Source organism: Pithys albifrons, chromosome 7 (genome assembly GCF_047495875.1).
Source record: "Pithys albifrons albifrons isolate INPA30051 chromosome 7, PitAlb_v1, whole genome shotgun sequence".
NCBI lineage: Eukaryota > Metazoa > Chordata > Aves > Passeriformes > Thamnophilidae > Pithys > Pithys albifrons.
Window position 1 is genome coordinate 5,993,434 of NC_092464.1, and position 26,013 is coordinate 6,019,446.

Genomic DNA, 26,013 nt, shown 5'->3' on the forward strand with positions numbered 1-26,013 from the left:
TACTTAAAATATCTTGTGTGCAGTTCTGAATTACACTGTGAACACAGCAACTAGTATGGACAAACCAGTTTGGTATCGAGCATGAGCAGATGAGTATATTATATTCTGGAAAAAAAAAAACAAAAGCAAAAAGGAGGAAGCAAAAGTCTGCACTGGGTTATCATCCACTCTCGTACACCTCACATGACACGAACCACTCAGGGACTTCCCATCTCACTGACCGAGACTAGGACAGACTTTAGTTTAAGTCATATGGATTTTTTTCCTCTATATTACAGATCTATTAGTCACTTCAATTAAATGTATACTTCCCGTCCATACTGAGTCATTAGCATCTCATCTACCTTAGGGGTTCAGTGGGCTTCTATAGTACTACTCTTGGAACCAGTACAGAATGGTCAAGTAAATAGTGAACCATTTGGGTCCGTGCTCCCCTCACGTTGATTTCTGCCGATAGTGAAGCGTCAGGTCCCCACCACTCTTCCAAATGAAGTGTTTTACAGTTCGAAGGTCCATATTTGGATCCAAAACCTAAACAGCAAAAATTCATCTTTTATTCCACATGTCTGTTACATCTGCCAAAAATTCCCAGATAAACACTCTAGTTGGGAGAACTGGTACCAAGATGAGCCATGCAAAGGCTCAGATTTTTCAACCAGCAGGTGAACCCCAGGCATTACTGAAGATTTTAGCAATGCAACATATGACAATCACCTCCCCAGTATTTAATCTTTGTGCACTTAAACAGGCAATGCATGATTTTGGACAAACTTTGAACACTGCTCCAAACATTACAGAAATGCTAAAACAGAACTCCATGCAATTACATTAAGTTCATGTGTTGAGTATGAGTAAGTAACCCTGTAAAGGCCACTAGCCAGACCAAATTAAACAGGCTTAGTATAGAAATTCTTTGATCTGGCTATCTGCAGACATCTGAACCTGCGTCACCTCTAAGTTAACACGATATCAAAACATTTCTTCAGTTTTAAAGGTAACAAAAAATCTGTAGCATATTTCAAGCTCAGTAGTCAGAAGGTCACAACCAATTCATTGCTAGACACTGGTTTTGAACACAGGCTAAAATATCCAAGGAACTTACCTGGTCCTGGCACAAAAGTTCAATCTTCTCCTCTGCTAACACAGCAATGTCCTCCTCTTTTTCTTGTTCTCCTGCTTTTTCATTGTTGGAAGAGCTCGTTGTCTGAGACTCGTTATCCAAGTTTATGATTTTCTCATACACGTGTTCCATCACTTTTCTCACCTGAAGCATGTCACTTGCTGACAGTCGGTCTCTAGAAATTTTGAAAGAATTTTGTCAGGAAAAAACTTGAGAATTTGTATCTCTTGCCCTCACAATACCTTGTCTGTAGCAAACTATTCAAGTACACAGATAAACTCTTTATATAAAGTTTAACAGTAAATTATCAGGATCATCCAGAATACCATGATCGTAACAGCTTTTTTTCCGGAGTCACACAGCAAAAGGGACTCAGAAAAGTGGTAAGATATTCAATGGATCCGATTAAAATCAAAGCTTAGATGAAGAGTACTGCACACTACCTTAATTCTTTCAATAGAAAGGCATTAGTAGAAGGTCAGAGGGTATGGAATTATAGAGCTAAACGAGAAAATGCTGTTCAGCCCACCGTATTAATAGAATATTCTCCTGTAAAAAGCAGCAGCAGCTTTCCCACAAGGCACCCAAAAAGACTCCTTTCACAAACTGTCTCTGATGTGAAAAACTCAGTAAAACATAAAGAGAAACAAGGTATTTGTGGAAAATACTGAAAATCATCGGATATAAATGGCAGGCATACTGTCGATGACACTGAGGCCACATCAGAGGGACTGCATTGACTTCTACCCTACGTAGCTCCCAGTTACAGCTCATGTGACTGCCACATTGTCTTGCATTCCCTCCTGTCAGGTTTTGTACCTTTTCCTTTTAAAAAGCTGTTATCCATCACTGTTGGCAACAGGAAACAAAACTGTGGGTCTGAGCAGAGTAAAAATCTGCTAAGTTCCTCTGTTTCTTGATTAAATATCACAAAAGACGAAGTCTACTTCAGTAGTTAGTTCTCAGACATTTTTAGCATAAACTTGAACAACTGCCCACCAAACCCACAAGAAACCTCTAGTTCTTTCAAATATTCTGATATGATTCAATGCTTCAGAGCAATGCTATTTAAGTGACTAGAAACTTCTACAAGTTCATCAAGCAGAATACAGTTCTCTGGCAGAGAATTAGTTTGGTGATGTGCTTTTTGGTTTGTTTGTTTGGTTTTTGTTTATTTGTTGTTGTTTTGGGGGGTTTCTGAGCATGCAGTTCTCTTTCTGCAGTTTTTCAAAGTCAAGCAAGCATTACTTACTTTTTTAGAGTTTTTGCCCCTGATGACGAATGAGGTTGGAGGTAGAACGGAATTTTATTGAACTTGGGCATATTTTTCTAGAAGGAAACACATTTGGAAAGCGTTAATTTAGGATGAGCTGTTAGAAGCTCCTATTTTCACCAGCTGGTATGTGAAGTATATTCAGCTCCTAATTATCAAAACCCATGTAAGATTCTTAATCAACATCCCCACCACAGCCAACTTCCAAATTATTCATACTCCTGAGACACTTCAATTTAGATGATGCACAGATCATTGAGTTTTTGAATATAAATTATCAGTTATTTCAAAGGCAATTAGATAGCATCAAAAGACAGCAGCAATATGAAATGCATTCTCTGTTCCTGAGCTCCTCACTTAAAAAGGATACCAATTATGCACAGGGCTTTGAATTCTTTTTCTAAGACCTTATGTCAGAAGAAAGTGAGCAAAAATACCCTAACTGGACACACGAAAAGATCATGAATCTCAAAGGTGTCTTTAATACAGACCTTGAAGCCACTTATTTTAAATAAAAACAGAGCAAAAATTTAAAATGTCATTTCAGACACTGTGCAGTTAAAAAAATGGTAGTACATATTACAAACCCCACAACATAAAAGCAAGACATGCACACAATACTTACATCCACAGTGATGTCAATTACCCACTGGGGCACAGTTTCATTTAGAAGCATAGACTCTGTTTCCCCACCTGAATCCCGGCATAATAACCTAAGACACACAGGAATAGCCTTTGTGAATGAAAACAATTATTGTAACTTGCATTAAAAGGCTTTCAGAAGAGGACCTGCCCTTTTAATGGGCAGGGAGCTTGAACTTTATTAGCAAACAACTTACTGGGGAAGTAATCACTTATTTTCTATAAAGACCAGAAGTTTCCAGATCAGAAACATGGAGTAGTATCTCAGAAGACCATGGCCATGACACAGAGAAAATTAAAAACCTACTCTATGCGTGTTTCTGTATTGAAGAACTAAAATGTCAGGAGAAGGGGAAAGGCACTTGGCATAAAGCAATTCTTTCCTGCTTTGGAAGAAAGCTTTGATTTAAAGCATCCGTTAAGCCCTCACCAACTAGAGAGAATAAAATCAATTTTAAGAAGTGTGCACAAACAATGATGAAACAAAGCCAGATAAAATTTTATAAATTCCCATGAGGTATATTGTCAGAGCCTTGCAAGCCACCTTTTAGGTCCCATAAACATGTCTTGTTCCCTCCAACAGGGTCTTCCCAGTGTTCTCCTGAGAAGCAGCTGTGTAAGAGCCAAGATCCACGAGTACAGAATGGAGGCAAAGATCAAGCCCCAAGTACAATGTAAATACATTGATACTGCTCAAAAAAGTCAGTTTTCAAAGCTGGAAATGGTTTCTCTGTCCTATAGATCAGTTCACAGACAGAAAGTTATATAATTTTAGGGTCTATTCAGCCTGGGAAACAAAACAAACAAACAAACATCCCAAAACAAAAACAAACAAAAAACCCGCACCCTAATCCCCCCCCCCTCCCAAACCAACCCCACCCAACAACAACAACAAAAAAGTAAAATCAAATTTCCCCATCCCTTAAAATCCACTATGTCAGTAAATACTAAATGCTTCACAGTGTTTCAAAGCTCTGCATCTGTTTTGCAGCACTATTAAACTCTCTCTTACATATCACACATCATAATTAGGCCTTTTCAATGTAGAATGAGAAGAACTAGAAAGGTAATTAGAATATAAACAATACAGAATCTGTGCTCCTGCCTGCCAAAGTTTAGGACCCTCTAATGGGTCATTGGCTACAATCATGGGAGCAGAAACCAACTCTAGTAAGCAGGATCTCCTCGGATGAGCCATTACAAGAACGTCAATCTAGAATTTAACTCTGAACCAAAGTTCAGTTAACCAGTTTGCAGAGAGGGCACCCAAAATGACACAGCCAAGAACAACACAAAACTCTTACTGTTGTAAAGCCTCACACCTTTTGACATTCAAACTCTCATGCTTAGTGGGATGATGCCAAATTTTAATCAACAGCTGCTTATTTTTCCTGTCAAGGGTGTGTCTTGAATGTACAGTACAGAATGAAAGTATTACATTCTAGTAACATTCCTGCTTGCAAAAAGGAAGTGATTCTTTAGTTATTGAATTTACACTCTTGAGTTTTTATACCTGAACAAAGTGCGTCCTCCGGCCTCACCAAAAATAACTGGTGTATGTGGTGGCACTTGGAAGTATCCATTTCCTTTCTGGACTCTGTTCTCCTGCTCACCATTTACTGTTAGAAAAAAAACACAACCAGGAAACATGACAGCAATGAGACTGTGAGCAGCGAGACCTTAAAACTGGGCATACATAGACCAAAATGTGTCTTTTCCACCCATAGCTAACTTATTTCATAAACTAATGAAATCATAAGCTTCACGAAAAACAAGAAAATCCCCATTTCCAACATGCGGCAAGTACATAAAAAGGAACAGTGGAGAGTAACAAGAGCAGAACAGGTTTGTGGAAGGCCTATTCCCAAAGTCTTTGAGAAAAGGAAAATAGAGCTCAGGAGCCAAACACCAACTACTAGTTTTTTCCATTTCCTTAACACTGAACAATACTAATATTAGAAATCAACTAAAGAGACTCTGCTGGGACAAGACTATTCTTCCCCTCTACACTGACAGTACAGAACTTTGAATAATGTTTGCTTTGCTCTTCTACCTGGATTTGCCAGATGTCAAAACAGTGTACTAGGAAAGCTGTGACTCACAGTTCCTTGAAGTTCCTGCATTATAAATTCAATTTTTATTATGGCTAGTTACAGCAGGATGGTCTTCAAACATTAAAGAGCCTGATTCCATATCAGGTGGACAGGATAAAGAAAAATCAACATTACTTGTGCAGCTCTGGAACAGTGCAGGTTCCAGTCAGTCAGGTATCTTGAAGCACAATATACAAGAATTTAGATGCCTGACTTGCACTTGGGAAAAGTAATCTCCATTACACTGCAGCATCTGGGTACTGTATTTGAACATGTTGTTGAATTCAAGTAACGTAAGAAATTTAAATGGCACAGTCTCGTGACATGAATGATTCCTTAGCTTTCTAACCTGAAACACATGTAGTGAAAGGTCAGAAACTGTATTAAGCAAACAAACCTAAAAAAGAAAATCTGTATTAGAAGGGAAAAAACACGATACTGAAGTTACAGCAAGTGAAAAATCCTGGAATTTGAAAGATTCTTCATAATACTTGACAACTGAGAGGAACTACACTGCACATAAACACACATTCATGTGTGTTTATTTAAATTGTTTCTCTACAAAAATTTCAGTGTCCAACAGGTACACTTCATCTCCTTAAGTCACTGCACAGTGTCAGTGTCTTAATTTTTTCTTTTGAAATGACATGAAGACTGATTCTATATTTCTCATTCCTTGTCTGGCTCTAAGCTACAGACTGTCAATACACAACAGTGTGAGAACCAGTGACTTGATCCAGAAGAGTTTGCCAAAGGCTGTAACTCTCCATGGAGATCGTTTTCCAAAGAAAGTAACTAACTCTTGGCACAATCTTTGTCACAAAATGGCAAGATATTGCTGAATGTACAGTTTTCTTAATTGCATTACTTATCTATAGAAAGAAATTTCTTAATTACAAAGACAAGACTTTTCAGTCAACTCTGACCTGGGCTGAATTGATTTCAGATTTAGGAGTTACACAGTCTCTTTTACTCTGCCAAATTCAGCCACTATCTTGTATTTTACATAGCTGTGCTTTTCATCTCATGCCCGATTAGAATTAGCATTATTACCTTAAAACACCATTCTAAGGTGGTTTTCTATAGACTTACTCCATGTATTATTACATCAAAGGTATTTTTTACAATAAATCTTTTTTTTCCTTTATTGTGTTCCTAATACCTAGAAGAAAATGGGAATTATGTCAAGAGAATACTGGCTAATGTTGAATAACTGAACTATTGCTCTTTGCTGTCATTATCTAGGCTGTTTCTGCTCCAAGCCTTAGAGTGCCAGTAATTGTTTTTTCTCAAGACATCCTGTTTCTGTAACTTCAGAATCATCTATGCACCTTCTTTTACAGATTAGTTTTTAAGATTTTTGCTGATGCTTTCAGAAGCACAACACACTTGCTATGTAAAGCTAATTTAAAAGTGCTAAAAAACATTAGTCTATAATGCATAGAGAGACAGGGCTAAGACAGAAAACATGTTCCATCTGGTCAGGAAACAGTTATAAATAAATAGAATGGATGGGAAAATGGTAAAAAAGGAAGATATTAAAACACTAACCATGGTTCATCTCATTTTCTTCTTCATCCATTGGATTGATGTGTGTTCTAGGCCAATATTCCAGAAGTGCTTGTAGCAGAAGCCCCCCGAGATTTACTGTCAAGACACAGTGAGGTGGAACTTCAGTAACACAAAAACCGTTGGTAACATAATATTCTGTGTTTGATCCAGAGCTGAAAATTTCCCAGGACTCTGAGCAGTTGTATTCCCAAAGCAAGCTATCTATGGGCACAGAAATCTGCTTATCACAATCTCAGAGCTCTATGTTATCATCTTTTAGGAAAAGCTGATTTTAGAATCCCTTCTGTTGGATCACTCGCATGTTGTAACATTCACTAGATTAGACCAGAGTTACTTTTTCCTTTTTGCTTCTTGAAGGATTAAAACCAAGTTAAAGAGAATATTTGAAAGCAAACACTGTCACTGGAGAATTCACTGCAGAATTTAGTGTTAAGAAAATAAGGCCTAAAATCCAACCGGATCCTGACATATGTGGCACTGCAATACTTCAAAACACCTATACTGGAACTTTTCTGCTTTTTTGTTAAAATAAAATCACTGGTATTATGTAAAACTTACACTTTGGATCAGCACCATCCGGACTGCTAAATCCAGCATCCTTTGCTGAAACCCAGGCTGCAAAGCAGTCACTTTCATCCAAAGTAATGGTCAACATCTGTTGGCAAAAGAGCACCAGGAAGAGGAATGTAATAGTTGTTTTGGGTTAAGCAAGTCTATAAATGTATAATGTTGTGCATATTTAGCTGGGATTACAAATCAAAGAATTTCTAAATGCATGACAGCACACTTAGTTTACCAAACTGTACTAATTCATAATTGGTACTTGTGGACCCTACCATGAAGGGGGGAAAAAATCTATTAGTCTGATTAAGAACAGGGTAAAATTTGCTGTTTTACTTGAAAATAAATCTAACTAATTAGATAAGCAATGAACATTCTTCTAAAATTGTAACAAACTAAAACCTTTGTTAACAAACAGTACATGAAATATGATATTTGAACAACACTTTTAGGAGTTGTATCTCACCCCAGTTTTCAAGTCCACTGAGAACCAGTTTGGCACATACACCATTTTAAATCTCTTCTTAATTTCTTCTTCAAAATCTACTTTCCCAAGGTCTTCAACTTTACATGCCTGTACACCAAAAGAAATGTACAAGGTTTGAGCCATATCAACACCTGTCTCTAACTTGACTTTCATATACATGTGGAATGATTGTGACTTGTGATCTCTGAGTACTGCAAACCAGAAACATAAAAGTTGAAAGTTCAAAATTTTTCCTCAAAAAATTGAATGATAGTTTTTGTGGTAACTTTTATTCTTCAGTTATTTCAAATCTAGTGAATTCAGCTCAACTACTGCATTGGGAACAGCAGTGAGTCAATTTGTGTTCAGATTCTTTACTTCTGTTTTATTTTTTACTTTTATTTTACAAGTTCATCAAGTAATTTTGTTAACTAAATTACCATGATCCACTTTCAGTTATCCTGAAATGTGTGTTTTAAGCAAACATTAAGGATGGCAGTCTTGCAATTTATTTTCCCCAAATCCAGGAAAAGTTACAGGAAGAGACTGAAGGGTGCAACCACAGATAGGAAAACCTCCCTCTGTTCTTCCAGCATCCTCAATAAAGAGTCTCAGCTTTAGAGTGCAGTGATTCTGCTGCTGAGGACGATACTTTGACCTGGCAGCTAATCCCATCTCAAAGGTGAATATCTATTTAAACATATACAAGAGATGCTTCTGACAACCTTATTAACAAAAAAGAAGTGAAGGAAGCTATAAATTAACATTAGCATTTGACTTTGGTCCCAAGAGCTAACACTGTACTTAAATATGAACTCACTGTAAATTGAAAAAATGAAAAGATATTCACTTTTCCAAAAGTGATCTAGATAATTTTTAGTAAAAATCTACATTCTTCAACTTGATTCCCTTCTTTCTCACTTCAGTCAGAAACTCAGTAAGTTGGCTGAGCATGCTTTACTTCATGGCTGAATCTTGGCTGGTGCACTGCATAATTCAAGATTAGGAAAATATTTACAATCTAAACAGGATTTTGCAAGAGAAGAAATTGCTGACTCTTTCACTGATCTAGAATTCCAGTCCTCTTTCTATGCACTCTTCTCCCTCTCCTCTGACCAATCCCTGGGGAAAGCAAGATAAAGAAATGTCACACCAATTCTCCCTCGTCTCACAGGAGCAATGAACACCTTCTGTTCCCTTTCCTTCCAGTCCTGTCTTCCTGACTCACCAGCTAACAAGGGATGCAGTGAGGTGACACTCCCAGAGTAACCCACAGACAGCACATTTGCTTGGGATCTGTGGGTTTGCAGCAGGGCCTAAAGCACAGGTTTCCCTTTTGCAGGCTAAGCATCCTTATGCTATTCCATACTCCACTGGGCCTCCAGCAGCCCTCTTTGAAACAAAACCCAACCAAAGCAGACATGACTGTTTTCATGAAAGAATTCAAGGGGCTGAATTTCAGGTGAATGCAGGTGCCAGTACTTGACCTAATTCAGACGAATGCAGGTGCCTGCCTCACATCAGGCAAAGATGCAGAAAAGCTCAGAAATGTCTCCTCCCTTTCAAAAGGCAAACTTTGCATGATGTCTTGGGACAGAAAGAGGACTTACTTTCCACCAAAGGAATCTCACACATTAAAAAAAAAAAAGAAATATACATATAAAGGCAAAACATAATTAATCATCCAGCAGTAGAAACTTAATCTGAAATTATCTACTTACCTTCAAGACATCCCAGTATGCCACATTATTATTTGTGTCTTTGGTTAATATGTGTCTCTTGTCATTAAGAATGTGGCACTGAATAATACTAGCACCCCCTGGCAAACAAACAAGAATTAAGGTCACTACAGCCATCATTTTTTTCTAGTATCACATTAAATTAAATTGTGTAACATGTACTGTTCTTTGGTTGCACTTTTTTATGCAAGACTTGGATGCCACCAAGGTGTAAACACTATTTTAACCGTAACTAACACTGGATAGACAATAACCACAATGTCTCTGTTTTGTTTGAAATCAGAGTGTCAGGTATCTAAAAATCTGAGTCATCTTAACTTTATATAATTCTGCTAATGATAACAGATGTTACAAGGTCCTCTGGAAAACAACTGTTTACCTTTTATAACTTGATCAGGCTGTGTACACAGGGGTGGTATGGGATTGGTACAATCATTATCATAATCTCCTGATGCTCTAAAATTATGAATTCCCTTCAAAGTCTAAAGAAAGAAACAAAATAATGACACATTCATAACAATCTATTAAACTTTGCTTTCATCTGTGAGTAACAACTGCCAGTCCATGCTGCTATTCAGATGTTAACTGTCCAGTTCCAAGAAAGATAATTTATTTCTGGAAGCAGCACAGAGAGCAAAGGAAGTAATTCAAAGCTTAATGAATGCCTTTTGAGTGACTTCAATATTAACATTTTATGATTTTTTTTAAAGAAACCTTACAGATCACAGCAAGTCACAAATCAAATTGCAAGCAACAGCCCAACAGTTCCCAAACCAAGACTGCAAATCCCACAACTATTTAACTGAATTCACAGATTGTAAAATATATCCCTTACCCATTTATTCACAGAGGATTTAGTTGTTGCAACCCAAAGTGCTGGAGGAGGATCAGCTGATCTATCAAGTTCCATCTAAATAATAAAACACAAACTTTCAGTCATGCTTAAATTGTTTTTCCTTTGATAATTAATTTTGCTCTGTGTAGAACTGTTCCCATACTTGGAAGTATCTCAGGAACAGCACTACTTTCAGTTTACTACAGAAATACAAAGTTTTAAATAAAAGGAAATTAAGCTGAAATATCTGACAATGCACAGAAATTGTTTCAAACATTCAACAAATAAATTCTGGACACAGAATAGTAGATGCAATACGTCTAAATGCCCAGTATTCAAAGCTGTTCCTAGCAAGATGCAATCTTGTCTAGTGGACAGTTTGATAATCACAATATTTTCTGAATTACTTTGCACTCAGACAGTTCATGTGGTTAAAAATGAGAACATAAGAAGTTCTGTACTAATTAACTTTATACTTTTGGATCTGCCATTACACTTCTTAGACATTAATGACTCACTGTAGCCAAGTTATTAGAGATCCCTTCTGATCTCTGTACAGCTGACTGTAGCTTTCATTTCCTATTTTGAGCTGAAATTTCTCAGATTCTGACTTTTTCAGAACTAAATTAATATATCCAAGATTTTATTTGAACATAGCGAGAGTTCACTCACAAGGAAAGCCAGACTGCTTTTATCTGTAGGTATCTGTTTCAATTGCACACTCCTTAGACACCTACAGGCTCCAGGGTCATGTCATCTAGAGTTACAGACAGCAAAAAAATCCAAAAGGCAGTCTCTTCAAAAGACTCATTCTCGAGCATGCACTCTTCTCCAAGAACACATCATGTTTAGGTGTTCAAAAAACCCACGATCAACTTTACTCCTGGTTCCCCTGAGTATGCAATGGATTCTATACAGTCCTGAGCACGTATGTTGCTGCTAAAAAAAACCCATTTTTATACCAAGTTTTGGCAATGCCAGCTCAGTTTCTTAAAACTGTGCTAGAGCCTGGTAAACCCAACTTTTCATTTCTGAAGCATATTCAATTTTAGCAACATTTGAATTTGCATATTTTAAGTAGCTACCAAGCATCTATCTTTTTCAATTAAGCTCCAGATGCAATTTAGGAGACAAAGCCAATCTATTAAGATGTGGTACAGTAAACACTTGTTACCCAATGCACACTCATAGAATAGAATCATAAAATTAATTGGGTTTGAAAAAACCTCCGAGATCATCAAGTCCAACCCTTGGTCCAACTCCAGTCCCTTTACCAGATCATGGCACTCAGTGCCACGGCCAAGCTCAGTTTAAACACCTCCAGAGATGGTGAATCCACCCCCTCTCTGGGTAGCCCATTCCAATGCCTGATTACTCTCTCTGTAAAGAATTCCTTATATTGACTTACACCACTCAAACCACTATTTCATTAGACAACAAGAAACTATCCTTGCATCCTGTGAGGGCAATGGAGCACTGGCACAGGTTGCCCAGAGAGGTTGTGAATTCCCCCTCCTTGAAAATACTGAAAAGTCATCTGGACATGGTCCTGGACAATCAGCTCTTGAGTGGGGAGGACAGACCTCCAGAGGCCACTTCCAACCTCAGCCATTCTGTGAGTCTCTGTATTCAACTCCATTACCTTAAGAACTGGTGCTTTTTCTTCACAGATAAGCACACGGATATCAGGATTTCGTAAATCTGTACAATAAATCTTCCTGTCTCTTCCTCCTGAGTAAACATGAGTGAAGGCTTCATTGACCTGCAGAGCCCAAACACCTTCATCATGGACTCGGTATGTTGCAATGCACCTCTGCTGCCCAAGGGACCACAGGCGGATAGTCCCATCAGAGCTGCCTGAAAGACACTGAGCAACAACCATCACACTTCAATCAAGCAGGTAGTTAAGTCTTTAAAATACTCTTTTTCCATAAAAGGTTTGATAATTCTTATGGTCACGTTTTGCCATTAAGATGGTGCTAAACAAAGACTGGCAAGTAACAACTCTAGTCACAAATTAATGCAAACAACCTCCTCCACACCCAGATGAACACATAATAATACACAGTTTTCACCCATAAACCTCCCTCTCTTAATCACTAAATATCTGTAATACTTGTCAAGTTACCTTCTGTAGTCAATGACATAAAACAATTATATTGAAAAAGACTAATGACATTTCTGCATTCTGTAAAATGCCTTTGCCTCAGGTTAAAGCACATACCTGGGTGCCATCTCTGTTCAACAACAAAGCTTTCACATTGTCTGTGTGCCCTTTGAGTTTCATTAGTTTTGCACAAGTTCTTGGATCCCACACCCTTAGAACCTAGAGAAATAGACATTGGATAACTGGAATTAACATCATTCTTCCCACCAATGTATTTCCTCTTCAGAATTTAACCCTTTCCAAAGGAATCAACCTTTACTCTGAGCACACAGATATCCAAAAACTGTAACCACATATTAGAAAAAGACAGACATTATGCAGCTCTAATAATCAGATGTGATCTTCTCTTGATTTTAATTTAAATTTGATCTGGCTTTTTCTGTCTTCTTAGGAAATTAAGGAATGGAAATGATTGGAAGCAGGATAGTGTGATGTGCGTAAAAGATTCTGAGAAACTTCTCAGATAATCTATATGTATCCTATTTTCATTTTTATATTGGCTTGGAAATAAAATTCTCTCAAGGTTAGATCAGGTAAAAAAACAACTCACACAAACTTAAGCATCTTTCACCTCCTTTTATAACAAAGAGGAAGGACTGTTTCTTGGGAACACTTGAACTTCATTACCTCACTTCATTTCTCACCTCCTGTGGGGATCTCAAATTGCTGGAACAGTTTTTTTCTTACCTGCAGCAACTGCTTCAGTTTTTATAATCGTCTGAGTCATGTGCTCTCAAAATCAGAGCTCTTGTGGTGAAATGTAATGACCTCTGACAAAGAGAGGGTTACACAAGATGACCTGATTGTCTCCCCTATGTATGAAAACTCCACAGATAGTCACCTTCAGACTGAGGCAGGATTTGTACCCTACACTTGCACTCCCACTTAAAAAAGTGTCTATACTCATTATTAAAATCACAAAAGCTGCTACAGACCTGAGACTGAAAATCAACAAAATTGTTACTTTACACTAAATTGGAACTGAAATGGAATGAGCCTTACCAAATTTTGCTTACCTTTTCAGTGGACCCTGATACAATAACTGTTCCCATTTGATTCATTGCAAGGCTGTAGATTGAGTCTTTGTTCCCACTCAGGGAAGAAGCTATTTCAAAACAAAATTTACATATCCAATTTTAATCCTGTCATTTGAAAAAAATATTCTTATTCACTCAAAACTGGTATTTTAATACCCTTTGATCCACAAAAATAGTTCCACCCTCGTCCATATATCGAGTTGCTCTAAAAAAAGAAAGGCTGCAAACTGCTAGGAAAACCCCAGTCCAATTCTTAATTTAGTGGAGCATAAAAAGAAAGTAATCCCTCAGATTTATGGTCATTACAGACCTTTTGGCATCAAATTCAGTGCCAGGACCATCAAGCTGTTCTTGCTCAACTACTTTATTGGAGTATGATACTTCAATGTGATCTTCTAACACAAAGCATTTGGATTTAAGTGCATAGATGTTTTTCCAAGCTAAGTAGTAGTGAAATTCTACCTTTTATATTAAAAGCTCTTCTCCTAGTTCAGCAGAGATGTGGAGAAGTTACACTGCAGTGCTGAAATGTGTTACTTGAGCACGGATGCTGCCTCTGAGTTTGTGCAAACCATATGGCAGCTCTTTAGCATCACACCTGCCACCAAAGTTGAGGAATTCTGTGCCATCCAGGCTAACCCACTTTTGGACAGAGTAAAGTACCAGTGTCTCAACTGGGAAAAGCACAGACACAGCAAATGAAAGTCATCTATTTAGAGAGCACAATCAAGCATTTCATCAAACCTCAAAATCCATATGATCAGTATGCCAAGAAGGATGAGAATAGCAGCAAACTGCATGGCCAGCAAAAATGTGAAACTTCACTTAATGATTTATGTATAACATGGAGCTAAGTGTCTAACACAGTGTTTTTAATTTAATAGCATAATACAATATTGCATTTTGTCACAGTGGAGGAACCTGTGTCAGGGGAGGTTTAGGCGGATATTATGAAGAGGTTCTTTATCCAGAGGGTGGATGGGCACTGAACAGACTCCCCAGGGAAGTGGTCATGGCACTGAGCCTGACAAAGCTCAGGAAGAATTTGGAGAACTCTCAGACACATGGTATGATTTTTGGGGTTGGCCTGTGCTGAGCAAACAGTAGAGCCCAATGGTCCCTGAGGGTTCCTTCCAATTCAGGATATTCTATGATTCTATGAAGCTGAACATGAAGACTGGTGTGACATTTCCCAGAAGAGAAACTTAACCAGCTCTACCCTGACTACGCTAAGAAAGCAGTGTTGGAATTGCTGTATAAGGAAAGATCTCAATTTATTATAATGCCTTCAAAGGGAGAGAGAACCAGAACAGATTACTTCCTAAAAGATGATGGTGACATTAGAATGTACAGTTTCCCCTTGCCTTCCAGTACCTACTGTGTTAGGTCTCACCAGTCTGTTAACCTTATATGTAATCAGTGCTTTGTACTACTCTGCATGATTTCTAATCTAACTTAACTAGTAACTTCATTCTTCTGACAGAGATATTTGATAAATGTGTAAGTCCTGCTTTAGGAGCTGTACTGCATGTTTTTTCAGCATCTACACAAACAAAAAATCCAATCCCAAATTATAATAGACAAAAAACATATGGACAAATAATCTAAGAGAAAATTCCTGTAAAAATTTGGTTGAGAAGCAAAAAGCTTCTCAAGCTGAAGTTCTGTCAAGGTTCAGACAAACCAGCACATTGTATTCCAGGAGAAAGAGTTCAGAGAGACTTGTCCTCTATTTTAAATGCCATGACTGCTGCTGCTCCAGATTATGTACTAAAACCACCTAAAAATGTCTTGGACCTTTTTCATGTTCTGATAGAAAGAGCATCTATAGTTTTCAACTGATCTCACAGAAAATGCTGCTCAATAAAGTGCCTTGCATTTGCCTCCCCTCCCAGGTACCTACTTGTTACAGTGTTATTTGAGGCAGTCAGTGCTGTTAGTGTATTTACATCCCAGAGGAATATCTGTCTGTCCAGCCCGGCAGATGCCACCAGCTCCTTGTCCTTTGCATATGCCAATGCTTTCACGTAATCCTACAATAAAATAAATACAACATGAATTGACAACATTATCCATGTGAAGTCTACATCTTAATAATTAAAAGAACGGCAGTGATCACACACAGTATTTAGAGATAATGTTTTTCACCTTATGTGTCCTTAGTGTTGACATGCAAAACCCCTTGTGTGCATTCCACACTTTAACAGTAGTATCTGAAGAAGCAGATATCACTAAATTGGAAAGAAAAAAGATTAAATTTTAATGGCTTATATATAACTCTGGAGCACATTCATACTACTTTGTTTTTCAAAAAAGATTAAAACAATCATTTATATGCACATTTCAATTTTCGTTAAAACATCTGCTTACACTATTTACCAAATTTACAATATACATCACATATTCATTTTACGTGCTAAGGAAAGATGGAAAATAATTTAAGCAGCAGATCATTTACTTGTATATAGAATGCTGTAGTTCTCAAACTTTAAAGTACTTACATGTTTTACCATTGCAGCAGAGCACAATGTCATTTACCCAATCTGTGTGGTGTTCCATAGATGCTATATAAGGGTCTTGCTACAAATTAAGAGAAAAAAAAGTTTATAAAATCTCATCACAAATGGAAAAGATTGTGACTATCAGATCCTGTTGTGGTATTTTCTTCAACCTTCCAATGGATCTAAACTTCCCTAATGCAGAGTTGAGATCACTATTCCAGAACCTTTTGTGACAGAACTGAACAGCTATGTAAGGTATGAGCAATATCAGGTAGACCTGTAGACAGCTTACAAGATAAGTGGGAAAAAAGTAGGTTTAAAGAGAGGAAGCTTCTCCTGACTGACCTTGTGCTGATTGACACTCCATATCCTTATGATGGAGTCCCGGCCTGCTGTGAAGAGTCTGTTCAGTGCTGGATCCAGCTGAAGTGCATTTACCCCGTTCCGGTTGTACTTCTCCACCTCATCTCTAATCACATAGGAGACCTAAAATACATTTGCAAAAATTCAGTTATGGTATTAAGACACTGACTTGTCCACAAAATCCAAACACGTAATTTTGTCTCTGTGAGGGTCTTGGGTAGAAAATATTAACTGTCAGTTTGAGAGTTACCAACATCACCTCAGTCATTTCCCCCTAAAAATGAGAAAGAGTCACAGAGAAGGTCTCAGCAGTGCTACAGCTGGAGCCCAAAGGATTATTTAATCATTCCAACTCAAGCTTAGTCAGACCCAGGGAATCCTTAGTTCAATTCCCTGCTCCGTGTCCATATTCTGGGTGACCTTAGACAACACAATGAGTTTGTGCCTCACTTCCCAAGCAGGTTCCACAGCTTCTGTAGCTGGGATGACAATTTTTCCCAGTCTCAAAAGGGAGACTAAGGATCAAAGCATCAAAAGACTGCAGATACAAATTCAAGCTATTTCAGGTGTTGCTACTATTTTTAAACCATTTTTAACAAAACAGCCTACCTGCCAATATCATAAGAAGCTCAAACTCTTACTGCTCTTTCAAATAAATGATTCCTTTAGTTCCTTTCCTTCTGCGTTTGCCAGTACTGTGTGTAAAGGTGATTTTGTGGATTTGCTCAGTAACACTAAAAGGAAGTTTCAGGAGACCCTACAAAGGCCACAGCACTCTCCATTAATACTGTTCAGTAAACACAGTTCTAAGGCACTGCAGTTGCTTCAGAGCTACTCCTCTCACGCTGTGCTGCACCTCTCCTGATCCCTGGGTTCACACAGTGTTTATGCACTACTCTGGGGAAAGCCCTCACACTTGGGGAAAGGGAAGGGAAGCTGTCAGTTCTGCCTCTTCCCAGATTCTGTAAAATATAATCAGAACAAGGTAAAATTTCATGCTTGGTATAATCAAATCTGCTCAGAGCAGGAATCATTTGGGTACATGAGTATCAGTGTTTTGAAAATGATTACAAGTAGTCTCAGGCTAGAGATCTGAAAGCAATTTTTCACTCCAATAACTGTGTTAAAGTAGTATAAAGGAAATGTTTTCCAGACCAGATCTCAGTTACAGAAAAATAAAACCAAGAAATTAAAATGTTCGTGGTCCTTATAATTGAGGAAATATTTTCCAGCATCTCAGATTCTGTACCAGGAGAACTGACAGGTCCATTTTGTGAATGCAAGAAACACCCCAACTGAATTATCCCATCCCTGTCCAGCAGCAGAGAGAACTGATGTTTCCAGGAAGCACAATACCCGTGCTGTTCTCTGAGAAAGAGCTGCAGCAGCTCTGTGGACCAACACTGCAGGACCAAAATTAAGAGCCTCCTGGATCCTTCTGCCTGAACATCTCCATTACCATTCCACAAGTCCTTCACTACAGTTATTAATGTTATGTCCTAATGCTCTTAAGACACTCCTTGCTCATATTCCGTCAGTCACTCAGAGCCCTTGCAGAGTCACAGCTCTTCCTCACAATTTTAGACTGTGTCCTAATTTCCAACACTTTCAGCTTCTCTCATCCATTTCTGACTCATCCATAACATTCTTCCTATCCATGCTCAAGTCTCCACCTACGCACAGCTTTGGAGACATCACTGAGAGAAGACTATCAACCACACATGAGTGTTATGTTAAAACACTTCAAATACTTTTAAGTTTTGAAGTATTTTTTTAGAGAGCAAGATGTGTGTGCAACTCTTCAGCTGGGCTTGATGATATCATATCCATACTGCAGGAAGGCACACAGACTGATGGAGTAAAAGAATATTACAAAGTCAGGGTTTAACATGATAACAAAACACAAGGCAAAGGAATGGCCATCAAATTCATGATGCTCTCACACTCTTGGGGTCAAAATAATGAAAATATTCAGTTAAACATACTGTGCATGAGCAGATAAGACATAAAGGAATTCAAAGCCTAAAGTAGATCAAATTTAATTAATAGTTAGATGAAATCAGTTGATAGGGAGAACAATCTTCTCCTGAAAAACAAAGTCTCAAAGTCAGCAGGGCCCTTCAGCTCTTGCTTCTCCCAACTGCTAGTGGGATACTTTTTGAGAGATCTTCAGTTTTTGGATTTGTTCCTCTTTTGTCAGTCACCTCCCATATTTGTTGTATTTTCAGATGTAATACAGAGCTTGATTCCACTCTTAAATAAATAAGACTGTCACACTATGTTAGTCATTCATGCATTTTAAGGAGCCTTTTGCACATAATGATGTTACTTTTTTAATTTAAAGGAGTTCAAGAAAAATAGAACCACAAATCTCTAAAAAATGCAAATGATGGCTTACTTTAATAAATAAATTACTTTTCATATGTGATTAATACTGTCACAGGACTTTAGAAATTGAGTCATACTTCTACATTAATCTTGAAAGAATTACTCAGCTCCACCGAGTGCTGCTTTTCCATCAGCCAAAGACATGACGAGGGAAGACTGAGAACCATTTCCCACAACCATCAATACTAAAATATTCAACAATGTTCAAGTGTAATTTGCCCTTTATTCTTTTTAATAACTTTCACACATGAATTTAATCAGACATCTTTTGGTAAGTATTGTTTTTATTTTAAAAGAGGAGTTATATTGTTTTAGATCTGAACATCACCCTTCTTCTTGTGAGAAACTTGAGAAAGTAGCTCTGCTGTAACAACTGAATTAAACCAGATTAAAATCTTATTACTTGCTATTCCATTTTTTTCCTGTAAATACAAGACGGTTTTGATGGGAAAAAATAGGGCAAAACAACAAAAAAGTTTGACATAAAATTCCCCATTAGCAACTGCTACTATTCACAGAATTCAGTTATTTCTGTCTCTTTTTAGACTTACAATTCTACCAAGTTTTATTTATCATCCATAGAAGGAGTGGTTTACTTTTCCTGACAAACTGTCTTAGAAGCTTAAGGAATAAGGGCAAAAAGGAAAAACAAAAAAATCCCTACTGTATAAAGAATCAGTAATGATCATTTTCTGCATGTCATGGGAAGAAACTGTAAGGGCCACTTTTCAGTAATAAAAATTATTCTAATACAAATTATACACGTGCTCCTTAAAACTTTTTCTTTTTTTTTTAAATTTCTAATACTAAGAGCAAAAGTGGAGAAAATGAATTGTAAAATTATTTTGTGGTCACCAACATTTCACATGAATGCTGTGATTTGAGCAATCAGACAACGACAAGGAAAATCCTGAAGAAAGTATAAACTGAAAAAGATGACTATGGTAAAAAACAGACTCTCCAACTCATGTTGGAGGCCTAATGATATCCAAGTAACTGCCCACTGGTTGCACTGAAAATAGTTAATAAATTTATTTTCTCATCCAGAATAAAAAAATGTTAAAAGGCTGATTCGTGCAGAACAGTCATTGAGACTGAAATAAACATCTTGTGTTTTAACAAATCAGAACAAGACACAGAGCATATGTGGCTGAACCAAAAATAATCTCAGGAGACATTTGCCCAACACCTCACAGAACCCTTTGGACAGGGAGGTTTAACACCAGAAACATGCAGGTTTGTACTCAAATGCTTTAATTCTATATTAACACAGAGGGGGAGAGTTAAGGGCGCCACAAAATCTGTTGAAATGCACAGGGAAATTAAAATGGATCAATAAAAGCAACATCAGAGTGATTTAAAAGAGCTTACACATAGGTAAGAGTGGTGGACACAGCAGCCAAGTCCACTAAACTAAAAAATTCACTAAGAACAGGGGAAAATTGCTGGTAATCCACCTGTAGCTCTCTATTAAGTTCTTATTTGGGGGCAAAAAAGGTCAGCAAGTGAGTTTGTTTGTTTTCTTATTTCAGTGTCACTGAGTATAGAAATAATAGATATTAAATAAATATACAAACAAATACAAAAATATAAAGTTACACAAAGATATCTAAACAACATAAAAGCAGTAAGGTTTTAGCTGAGGAGAAACTGCTGTGCTAAAATTCACCTCTGCCCTGGGGCACACACATTTCTTCACTGTGGGTAAAGGTCCTGAGTCCTGCTTGGAAAGGGCTGTGGAATCACCAGGAAGTGACACCTACTCTGCTGCAGCTTTTATAAACTGCCCAATGAACAACAACCTTGCACAGCAGCACAAACATCACAAGGGGATGGGCTCTCTATAAAGAGTTTATGGGATTCAGGACTCTAAATGGATCAGGATTAATCATTTTAATGACTACCTAAGAGCTCCAGAGATAAAGCTTCTGTCAACAGACGCATTTCAGAACACAAAGCCATGTGAATTTCTTGCTGGACCTACGATGTCTTTCCTGCATGGCTGAGAATCAGCTGATCTGGGATCCTGTTACCCTTGTTACAGTACATGTCTCATAAAAGATTTTATCTTCATAGATGGTAAAAATCTGCTTTTAAAAATACCATCCCATGGAGAAAACAGTGACAGGCTGAGCTCTGAGGACACTCGTTCCTTGTTTGTAAGTGGAAAAAAAATTCAACAACACAATTATTATTGTAAGCAACTAAAAAAAGAAGATACTTCTCAAAGTCACTTGAGATGTGACATGAATTGCATCCAAAATGAAAGAAGCAGCAGTCAAGCACCAAGGAAAAAAAAACTTATTGCCTTAGTATCTTGGTAGCATATGTATCCCTAAAAATATGGTTTTCAATTAAGAACATATTTGAATTTTTATCAGGGTGTCCAGGCTCTAGAATGAAAGCAATGGAAGGCATTAAGAAACAATAATTTTCCTTCTACAATGGAATCAACTTAGCAGCTATTTGTTTGCTAAGTATTTTATATGAAATCAATATAATTTATAAATATAACTTGCATATTTATTATTTATAAAATATAAAAAATGTTACAGATATTGTATCTAGTCAGTTGCAGTAGCAGTGCATAAAGATGACCAATTCAGTGCAAAAAGATCAGAGGATTCTGGAATGGTTTGGGTTGGAAAGGCCCTCAAAGCTCATCTTGTTCCAACCCCTGCCATGGGCAGGGACATCTTCCCCTAGACCAGGTTGCTCAGGGCCCCTTCCAGCCTGGCCTTGAGCACTTCCAAGGGGTGGGGCATGAGATCATCTTATTCTGTACAAGACTAAAAGTACTTGCAATTCATTTATTAATTTTATAAAGACGCTGATCCAAAACAACTATTGCAAAATGCCCACGTATTCTCAACAGGTTTTGAGTGTGGGGTAAACTTATTCCAGCCAGGGAGCACGTCTGGGAGGGTAGTTATAACACAACCCCTTAAGGGCAGCTACTTCAAGCCACCTGCAGAAAAGTGGCTTCATCTTGATTTAATTCCCAGGAACAGATGTGAAGGCCACAGCATTTGGCCAACAGCAGTGGCTGACACACCTCTGCATCCCCACTCCCTTCCCACCTCAGACCCCCTCACTCCTGCAGCCTTCAGATGGGCAAGGCCAAGCCTGAGACACACCTGCCACTGGACATTTCAAATGCCTGACTGCCATTTAAATAATTAAACTTTTCTTTTTTTCTATGCATGGAATGTATTTTGAGGCCTAAAGCCTCTATTCTGGTTAAACCCTCAGAAATACACAGTTGCATGTATAAACACCCTAAACTGACTCTTTTGGATGGTTTTGCTTACCAGTAAAACTGGTGCATCCAAGATAATAATAGCTCTGATTTCCATAAACTTCAACCATGTAAAGAATCAAGTACCTCTGTGCCCAAGAGGTGTTGTTTGAAAAAGCTTTTCTCAGTCTCATACATTTGGGATAAATTCCTCCCTGTCTCTGTAGCTCTCTGGAAAGTTTCACGTAGCAAGCAGCATTTTAAACTCTCAGCCACTGGGAAGCAAAATAAATCGTGAGTGGTTTTATAATTTCAGTAGCAGCTGATGGATAAAACAGCCACTTAGAATGCAACGATAGCGTGGCCAGCAGGCCCAGGGCAGTGACCCTTCCCCTGGACTCTGCATTGGTGAGGCCACACCTTGAGTGTTGTGTTCAATTCTGGGCCCCTCAGTTCAGGAAAGATCTTGAGAGGCTGGAGCGGGGCCAGAGAAGAGCAACGAGGCTGGAGAAGGGACTGGAGCACAAGTGCTGTGGGGAGAGTCTGAGGGACCTGGGGGTGTTTAGCCTGGAGAAGAGGAGGCTCAGAGGTGACCTCAGCACTGTCTAGAACTGCCTGAAGGGAAGTTCTGGCCAGGTGGGGGTTGGTCTCTTCTCCCAGGCACTCAGCAATAGGACAAGGGGGCACGATGGGCTCAAGCTCTGCCAGGGCAAATTGAAGTTGGAGAGCAGAAAAAACTTCTTTGCAGAGAGAGTGCTCAGGCATTGGAATGGGCTGCCCAGAGAGGGGGTGGATTCCCCATCCCTGGAGGTTTTTAAATACAGATTGGCCGTGGCACTGAGTGCCATGATCTGGTAAAGGGACTGGAGTTGGACCAAGGGTTGGACTCGATGATCTCAGAGGTCTTTTCCAACCCAATCCATTCTGTGATTCTATAACTACATGAACAAAATCCTGACTCTGACCAAATAGGTGAAATAACAAGAGTGCAGGAAAAAAAAAACCCAGCTTCTGCTCAAGGCTTTAAAAATGTTTATCATGAAATGATTTGGATTGAAAAGGACCTTAGAGATCATGTTTTTCTGATTCCCCTGTCATGGGCAGGGACACTTTCCACTAAACCAGATTGCTCAGGGCTCCATCCAACCTGGCCTTGAACACTTCAGAGATGGGGCAGCCACAGCTTCTCTGGAAAACATACAATCAAAAAACTTGACTTCTAGTGCACTGGCTGAGACACAGATCACTGTAGCAGTACATGAAGTGGGAAGAAAAATAAAAAAAAATCACACAACATAATGAGAAAAGAAGACATCATAAACCAGCACAAAACCACCTGTAAAAACAAGGTTTTGAGCTAAGTTATGCTTGGAAAACAAATGTAGAAGTAAAAAAGGAAACAATGTGCTCTTTGATGCATGTTGCTGTCAGGGAAATACTCCTCCATAAACAGGATTACATCAAAGAAATATCAAGGTATAATAAAATCCCCCTCCTTAGGAGTGCAACCTGCAAAAACTTGTTTATGGCACAGGTGATGGAAGTCAATAAAGAGCTATTTTGGATTTTTTGTATTTTAAAGAATGTCCAAGGGTTTTTCCGGTAGAGTAAGGGAATTCTTTATATAGACTGACTGAGTGCTTCCCTTAACCACAGAAAACACTAAAGGCTCTAAGGAGGTGCACAGTTTCTCTGTGCAATAAAACTCAAAAGATGTGTCCAAAAACCAAACTCACCTCTGTTGGGAAGGATCTTAATGCTATTTCAAGCTTAATAAATATTTTATTTGATCACAGTGGATAGATACAACTGAAACTTGCACTTGCCACTGGGCAGCTTTGCACATTGATGAAGCATTAAATCTTCTGTATAATGGAAGCTGTAAAAATGCCTAAAGGGCTGGCAGTATCACAAACAAGAAGAAAAGCATTGAGGGCCATAAAATAAAACCATTTTTGTGACTTTTACTGTTAAAGAGCCTTTTTATATAGACTTTGGTAATTCAGTCTCCACTAAGGCAACAACCCTGTAGCCATAACCCAAGAGCCCACATCTCTAAGTCTGATTCTGTCTCAGGTGTGCTCTGCACCCTCCTGCCTGTCTGTGCCACAGGTTTCCTGCAGCAAATGCTGTCTGGAGCTGGGAAGGGCTTAACTTTGAATTCTGAACTGTAAAATCCCAGTTCCCTTGCCCATGTGTGGAAAAGGACAGAGTGTTTAACACAGACAAGGCACTAAGCAGAAGTCAAAGCACAGGTAAGATGCAAAGCAGATCATAAAATGCTTTGGGTTGGAAGGGACCTTGAAGGTCATTTCATTCCAACTCCCTGCCACGGGCAGGGACACCTTCCACTATCCCAGGGTGCTCCAAGCCCTGTCCCACCTGGCCTGGAACTCTTCCAGGGATGGGGCAGCCACAGCTTCTCTGGGCAACCTGTGCCAGGGCCTCCCCACTCTCATAGGGAAGAATTTCTTTCTAATATCTAACCTAAGCCTACTCTGTTTCGATTTGAACCCACTCCCCCTTAACCTGTCACTACAAACTCTCAAAAATAACCTTGCCCACCTTTCCTGTAAATTCCCTTCAAATCTGCCAGCCTGAGCACTCCTCTCTGAGCCCCGGGCTTGGTGTTCCGAACAGGAATACACATCCAAGGGGCTGATTTCATCCTGGTCTAGGGGAAAAGCCCCGGCCCGGCACACAACCGAGAGCGGCAAGAACCCGCATCTCTGTCGCTGCCGGGAATCCAAACTACAGGACGGGGGGTACAGTTCTTTCCGTCTCAACTTTACCTCCCGCTTTGGCTCAGGGCTGCTCCCGACCCCGCTCGGCGCCTCCAGGGCGGCCAGCGGAGCGACACCGGGGGCGTGTGGCGGTGCCTCCCACAGAGGGAGCGACGGTGCCGCCACGGAAACCCCCATGCCCCGGTACCTCATGGCCGCTGCCTCAGCCCCCGAGGCGCTGCGCTCCCCCACGAGCCGCCGCGGCCGCACCGCGCCCTCACCTGCACTTTCCGCCGCCCCGCCGTGTTCTGCCGGTGATGCGCCGCCATCTTGCATGTTGACACTGTGGCGTCATGTCCGACCGGAAATGCCACCCCCACTCACCCCGCCCACCCGGGGCTTTTATAGGGGAGCGGGGTGGGAGTGGTCAAAGAGGGCGTGGCCACCGGAGGTGCGGTCAAAGGGGCGTGGCCACTTTCCCGCGCTGCAGCGGTTCCCGCCATGGCCCTTGCGGAGGGGCCCTTCTCTGTCGGGTCCCTCAGGGCTGTTCTCTGTCCTTCTGTATTTTGGTGTCTTCCTCCCGTTTTGTGCTGTCCCAATCTACGCCCAAAGGCCTGCGTTGAAGTAAAGAAAAGGGCCCTCGCAAATAAACAGTCAGCGAGTTTTATGTGTCGGTCAGAGGGTGTTTTATCAGCAGTACCTGCAATGACCAGAGGTTGCTCTGTGTGGGTTGGGCAGTCTGGTTGCGTTGCTGAATAAAGGCAGAGGGATGCTGATTAGAGCACAGTGCTGGTAACACCAGCATTGTGGGTTGGATCCCTGTTCACCTGAGTGGGACTTGATCCCTGTGGGTCCTTGTGAATATTCTGTCTGGACAATACCAGCATTTCGTGCTTCCATCAGCACAAATGGATTCATCAGCACAATGACATGCAATTACAGGTGGATATCACCCTGGCACTTTAACCACAAAAAAAGCTCTGCTGCAGCAGTGACCGTGTGCTGGGTGAGGATCTGTGTGAAGTTGTGTACAGGACTCTCTGCGTGGCTTGTCTTCTTGTTATACTTCTTTGTAGTAGAATGATTAAGCGGTTAATCAGTGACAAAAAAACTACTGTGAGAGATAAAATGTAAAGGGATAAGGAAAAAAGGTGCACTCAGGTATTCCCATTTTTCTATGCTTACTGCAACCATAAGAAGAATAAGAAGAGGAAGAAGGCATATTGATTACTTTACTTAATTACTTGTGCTAATTTATATTTTGCTTATTTTGATACAGATCACATTATCCTAGC

The 26,013-nt window shown here is 39.4% G+C and overlaps 1 protein-coding gene across 1 annotated transcript; it reads right to left on the reverse strand.

Annotated features, from left to right (window-relative positions):
* Positions 1 to 80: 80 nt before the first annotated feature.
* On the reverse strand, positions 81 to 25,083 carry WDR48 (WD repeat domain 48). The gene is made up of 19 exons (XM_071560200.1): positions 25,000 to 25,083; positions 16,352 to 16,492; positions 16,007 to 16,085; positions 15,654 to 15,736; positions 15,409 to 15,538; positions 13,485 to 13,573; positions 12,526 to 12,627; positions 11,944 to 12,168; positions 10,302 to 10,376; positions 9,846 to 9,948; positions 9,449 to 9,546; positions 7,728 to 7,835; positions 7,259 to 7,355; positions 6,680 to 6,775; positions 4,549 to 4,654; positions 3,019 to 3,106; positions 2,373 to 2,449; positions 1,103 to 1,295; positions 81 to 531 (listed from the first exon to the last, which is right to left on the reverse strand). Exons 1-19 carry the CDS (start codon positions 25,045 to 25,047, stop codon positions 436 to 438), a joined length of 2,034 nt encoding a protein of 677 aa, XP_071416301.1. The 5' UTR covers positions 25,048 to 25,083; the 3' UTR covers positions 81 to 435.
* Between the last annotated feature and the right edge of the window lie 930 nt (positions 25,084 to 26,013).

Bases quoted from the DNA above. Each gene is read 5' to 3' on its own strand.
- WDR48 (XM_071560200.1), bottom strand. From the start codon at position 25,047: ATGGCGGCGCATCACCGGCAGAACACGGCGGGGCGGCGGAAAGTGCAG. The intron at 16,086-16,351 runs GTCAGTCAGGAG...CTTAATTTGTAG, and splicing joins GGAGTGTCAATCAGCACAAG to CAAGACCCTTATATAGCATC. The intron at 12,169-12,525 runs GTATGTGCTTTA...GTTGTTGCTCAG, and splicing joins TGAACAGAGATGGCACCCAG to TGTCTTTCAGGCAGCTCTGA.